Source organism: Geospiza fortis, unplaced genomic scaffold, assembly GCF_000277835.1.
Source record: "Geospiza fortis unplaced genomic scaffold, GeoFor_1.0 scaffold41, whole genome shotgun sequence".
Classification (NCBI taxonomy): Eukaryota; Metazoa; Chordata; class Aves; order Passeriformes; family Thraupidae; genus Geospiza; species Geospiza fortis.
Window position 1 is genome coordinate 9765169 of NW_005054299.1, and position 6000 is coordinate 9771168.

Below are 6000 nucleotides of genomic sequence, written 5' to 3' on the forward strand. Positions count from 1 at the left end.
CTACTGACAAACGTGAAGAACAAAGTCTCAGGTGCATGGTCCTGATGAAGTCACACCATGTTCTCCATAGTAGTTTCCAAAAGGAAATTGGCAGAGTAACTTACAGCTGAGAGTGAACATGGCCACATTGTAAACTATAAAATCTACTTCGGTCTCAAAGACTGAGTTTAACCACATTTTAGTGAGGGCTTTATCAAATGTAATAGGACTCAATGAATCAATTAATTGCTTATTCTAATTATATTCCTGTTACATTCTGCTTAAAATAATGGTCAACACACAAAAAAAAGAACAGTTTACTGGCCCTCTTTGAATGGAAGTTTATTCCTACAGCTGATCCAAACTGAAAGTCGAGTGACTCTACATTAACAATAGACCGAGCTACGTAAAGTTGCAAGTTTCAGTGAAGAGAAATTTAAAATTATTCCCTTCAGATTACATGTACGAGTAGGCAGCTTTATTTACCAAAGAGGCCTACTCTATGCAAATATTTCTTTTGGAAAAATTGTGATAGAATATTTATTAAAAGCAAATGTTAAGTACGTCATGACCACGGACATAGCAAGGTTATTTAGAAATTCAAATAATACTCACCAAAGAGTTGAAAAGGGTGAGGGAAAAGAAAGTAAGGGAATTTCTATCTCTTCTCAGCTTTACTGATGAAGGCAACTTTTTATTTTTTAATCGTAGCATACTGTTTCTTTTAAAGGTAGTTCTTGTTAATTACATTAAGCAGCTTTGAGATACGTCAAAACTCTATAAATCTATCAGAAATTAGTCCACTGCAAAGCCTCAATCTTGCCATTTATATCTAGCAAAGCATTTACTTACTAGGTAGAGTTGTCACATTCTCCAATGACTCATCTCCCCCAATACTAAAATGAGAAAGAAAAATCCCAGTCACTCACCTCTTATCTGGACACAGGCAATAAACAAAGCGAAAACATGCTACACATCATGGGGAAAAGCAAAGGGTTATTAATTTGGTAACTATCATTCTATCAGAATCCATGGAGACAACAGAAGTGGAAGTGCTGTTGGGGAGAAATGTGAAGTTTCAGTGGTGAAGATGCTTGCCAGAAAGATTTACTGCTCTTGCAGATGTACAGGGGTACAGTCAATCTTTTATCAAGTGGCAGAAAAATGCCTGACATAGCTTCATTCTCAAATACGTAATTCATACTTAAGTACTGAAGATTACAAGGTCACCTGTGAGGGCCATTCCAGCCTCATGAAGCCCCTCTAAGGCAACACCAAACACAGACAGCCCTTGAGTGACAAGAGAACTTCAGCAGTACTCCTCACTCCTTCTGGTTTCTGCACAGAGATATATTTACCCAGCTTTTGTGTTGACAGGACACACTGAGGCCACACTCCAGCTTACACAGAGGTATTAGTACAGCACAGAACTGCTTCAGTCAATATCAATAGAGCTACACCACAACAGCAAAACAATTTAGTCTTTTATGACTGTGTGTTGCTATATGTGGCAAAAGCTCTCTGGCCAAACAAACAATTTTCCATGACACTACAAAAAGTTCAGAAATAGAAAACTTTGAGAAGAAGTCCTAAAATCAACCAGTTCTGACTTGTTTTGTAGATTTCCAACCTGACATCCCAACATAAAAATACAAACTGTTGCAGGCAGCCAAAAATGAAAGCATGAGAGAGATCAAAAAGCTGGCTTAAAATCCACAGCTGAAAATGCTTTAAAAAAAAGCTACCCTTATGAAAAAATCTTGATACACCTTCAAGAAGCACTAGCCTGAGACGTAACCTTTTTTTCAGCTTTCTGACAGCTGAAAGACCCAAAACACATCTCTTCATCACCTTAGCTGAAGACTTACCTCCAAGACAGCCCCCGGTATTGAGTGACCACATCCTGGAGGGTATCTGAGGCAATTCCTGAACCAGCCTGGACATTGTTTTTCATTAACCAAATGAAATTAAAGCACAATTACTAATGCAATAGTAACTAGTAATACAAATACATAAACAAATACAATTTACTAATTTAAATAGAATTACATAGTTGATTTATTTACTTTTTAATTGAGTGGATGTCTTCCAAAGCTTTAAAATGTGCCTGACTTTTCCCAAACCTTTATCCTGAAGGATACAACAATAGCTTTCAAAATTATTTAAAAGAATCATATTATATATATGACACAAAATGTATGATGGAGCTGTGGAACAAAGACATTTGTCTAGATGAGCTAAATATGGTTGCATTAGTCAACAGTGATGAAAACATCTCAATCAAACACACAAAATGGCTAACAGTATGAAACACTACATGAACTCAGCAGAGAAAATAAGCATGTATCAGAAAGGAGCACCATAACTCATACGTACCAGTTTGAAAACCATTGTGTTAAACTGAAAGATTTATAGCAGAACTGGAGCAAGGAGGAAGCACTCTCTACACTCACCCTGAAGAAAGAGGCAAGCTAGCAACTACACCCCTCATAAAATAGAATTCATCAGCAGAGTTCCTGACAGCTGTGATTGTATAATTTCATTATAAATCTAGGTGCATGTTAGTACTTGAGTACAGTACTAAGCAGCCTATTTGCTGCCACCTTAGATTAAACAACAACACTACATTTTCTTCTGTGTATAAACTGCCTTGAAAAAACAGGAGATTGATGCTCAGAATAACTATGTACAAGCCAAGGACATCTTTAAGACAGCCACTGCATGTTCTATGAAAGCAGATTCTATTCCAAGTTCCTACAGACTATACTTAGAAGCAGAAACACTGCAGGGCCCTAGATATTACAATAGAGTAACCATGACCATATACAGAATGTATTTCTTTTATTAATACTGCAGGTTTACATCAAAATGCTTCTATCTATTTCAGTAGCCTCCTGTGTGTAGGAGTTGTAGCACCATGTCTGCCAGAGAGTTGTAAAGGGCTCACGGTTTGTACACACAATGTTTGTTGTTAAGGCTCAGATTCAGAGAAACCTATGTTCCCATTACATCTTTCTGTCCAGTGTTTCCTTTGACTGGCTGTAGAATTTCAGTCTTTGACCAGTATGAAAACATAAGGCAGAAAGGCATAAGTGGAATATAGGATGTCTGGATTTTGAAACATATTCCTTTTTGACTACCAAAGATAATCAGCAGCAGCAAGAATTGTATCATGATCAAGAAACCAATTAGGAGTTAAAACAGACACAATAAAATGACTGAATGTCTTTTGAAGTGCATTGAGTCAGAGGGCTATGACCCCATACTTCCTCAACTCATTAATGCTAAAATTATTAAAATGCTATTATCCATAACCACTTAGCTGCATTCTGTTCCTGAAAGAACTGAGGCTGAAAAACAGGCTCATCAGTCCATTCCTATGCAGAAAAAAACTTTGAAAAGTACAGTAACCTAAGCCTTGTGCTATGTCCCATTCATTTGAACAGCATCTGATCTCTTCTGCCTCCAATCCAGCAGAATACCTAGGCACCTCTTTAAAGGATTTGCCTGTGTTTTTGCCTGAGTTCAAAAGCATGTGAATACTGACACCATCCTTCTTAATCTGGCTGCTAGATCTATTATAATCCATGAATGAACAAATCTTTGCTTCTGGGTACAGCAGCTATTTCCCCTCCACTGGAGCGGGCACATGTCTGTAGTTTTACCAGGAGAACAGTAAAAACCCCTTCTTCTTACCGTCAAAGAATCCCCAAGGGCTGCTACAACTTTCACATCAGCTGGCTTTAGGGAATGCACTGCAAAGGAAAGAGGTACAGTTGAACCTAGTTAGGAAATAGCTATTTTTTCCTCTACTGTGTATGCGAAATATGCCATTGTCATTGTGATGCTATGTCACATTGTTTTTGCAATACCCAAGAAATAAATTAGAAGTTCTTTCCAGCTCATCTACTGTGATTGTAGCACCAACATATGCATGTTATTCAGCATTTCAATGGTTAACGTTGCTACCGAAAAGACAGGAGAGCAAGGAGCAAATAACAATAAGTGGCAAACCATATCCAGCACCAAAGTGAAGGTAAAACAATGCAGAATTACACAAAGCAGGAGCAGCACATTAAAGACTTCAAAAGACTAAGGAAAAGACAATATGAAGTTATTTGAAAAACTAAATATGGCTAAATTCCAGACTAACATGAATGAAGCTGTATTTCCAGTTTCTTTCCATGACATTTAGGTGGAATAGCTTATAAGCTATGACAGCGCTCAAATCTGGATTTCATCACAAGTTATTTTGAAGTTCTCCACTGGCAGTGAGTTCAGTGAAGCTACTTAGTCAGGATGCTACCTTGCATGACAGTGTGGCATTGTATCTGTTAAGCATCTGGTGAAAAACATGACATCCTTTCTAAGCAACATTTTTCACAGTTCAGCAACCATTTCAGCCAAAACTTAACATTCATCTTGAAGGACACCTGAAGGTAATTCAACCTCCTAACATAAAACAAGCAAGACTACCTGAAGTTGCAGGAGGGAAGGATGGAGACCTGTCCTCACATGGCAGCTGGCTTCCATAATTCTAAAGAGAAAAAGAAAGCTGAAGAGCATTTGGCTAGCAAATACAGTCAGCAGAAATGAGGACCTTCCCAGCAGAGGCCAGGTGGATAAACCGGAGCCTCTTCAGCCTGTAATTAATGAGACAGGTCTCAGTTGCTCAACTCAATAGTCATGTTCAGCATTCCTCAAGAGTGCAGCATCCTCTACTGATAGCAGTGCTGTTTGGGCACGTGCTTTACAGGTGTTTTCTGATGCATTTTGTCTAACTCAGGGAGTACCTCCCTGCTCTGTGCCATGCACTCAGCCTCCCAAGCCCCTCTGGCCAAAGACTGATTTCCCCTGTGCTGCAGAACACAACTCATTTGGTTACCATAGAGGAACAGATGCAGCAGAGTAACAGTGGGATGGTGATGTTGACACTTACAGCAGTTTGGTTAGGGTATGTGTAATTACTGTTCTTGTATGTCCTCAGGAATGGCTCAGCCTACAAAACAAAGCAATCTGAATCAATGCAAAGCAACAGAGGAACACATGGAGATTTCCATTCCCCAAACATTGGCTCTCAGATGTCTGTAGATGATTAGCAGTTTGATACAAATAAAACAGAGGGATTAAAAATACATAAATAAGTAACTAAAAAGCCTTTTTAAAATCTGTGTGCCAACAGTGTAAATCTGGGCTATATTTTTAAAACAGAAGTTAGAGAATGCTCTCAGGACCCCACTGTGTGTGTCTCACAAGAAGCTTGTAGTCCCACTGCAAGGTATTCCAGTTAATCCTGCAGAGCTATCCTGACTGGTACCAACACTGCTCTGTTTCCCCCCCACTGAACCTCTGCCATTCAGTGTGGATACTTGATGATCTTGGTTAGGTAGGCCAAACACCCTTCCCTTGTGTTCTGGCCAGCTGTGATGTGTGACTCTGAGGACATTGACTCCTGTTTGCCCTCCATCCTCCCCTGGGTGTGCCCTCATGCTGCTCTTGGTGGCAGTGGCACAAACTGTGTGCGGAGGAGCAGATCACCAGAGCTCCAGGCACTGGGTAAAGGCTCCCACAGACCCCCAGCCACTCCCAGCAGCTCCACATAAACACAGACAGCCTTGTAACTTACCTCAGATGGACATTTGAGGACAAGCTCATCCTCCATCTTCTGACTATCTGTCTTCTCCCCTACAGGCTCCAGCTGGGGGGAAAAGGGGATGCATAGAGGAAAAGCAGATGAGTACCAGAGAGCAATGGGTGATGCTGTGCAGTCATTGGAAACCACCTCTGCAGCACAGCAAGACAACTGCAGGGCAATGCTGGCAGCTGCTCCATGCACTGTTTCCTTGTGTGCTGAAGAGGCTAATTCCCACACACCTGGAATGTGGCCTACTGGTCAATGTGCCTGGCAGGCATCATCTTCCTGGGAGACACAGCCTGAACACACTCAGCTTTAACATACCCTGAGATTTACTGGTTTGATATGACTGGGCTAACAATTCAGGTGACCTTTTTTCATATGAT

At 40.2% G+C, this 6000-nt stretch overlaps 1 protein-coding gene across 1 annotated transcript in view; it reads right to left on the bottom strand.

Annotated features, from left to right (window-relative positions):
- Positions 1 to 6000, bottom strand: part of PLB1 (phospholipase B1) — a 77527-nt gene that overhangs the window by 33901 nt on the left and 37626 nt on the right. Inside the window, exons 30-35 of the mRNA XM_014308777.2 lie at positions 5606 to 5677; positions 4919 to 4978; positions 4456 to 4516; positions 3676 to 3734; positions 1848 to 1915; positions 832 to 875 (exon numbers count right to left, since the gene is read on the bottom strand). Of these exons, the coding sequence (XP_014164252.2) occupies positions 832 to 875; positions 1848 to 1915; positions 3676 to 3734; positions 4456 to 4516; positions 4919 to 4978; positions 5606 to 5677 (364 nt within the window). The remainder of the gene's footprint in view (positions 1 to 831; positions 876 to 1847; positions 1916 to 3675; positions 3735 to 4455; positions 4517 to 4918; positions 4979 to 5605; positions 5678 to 6000) is intronic.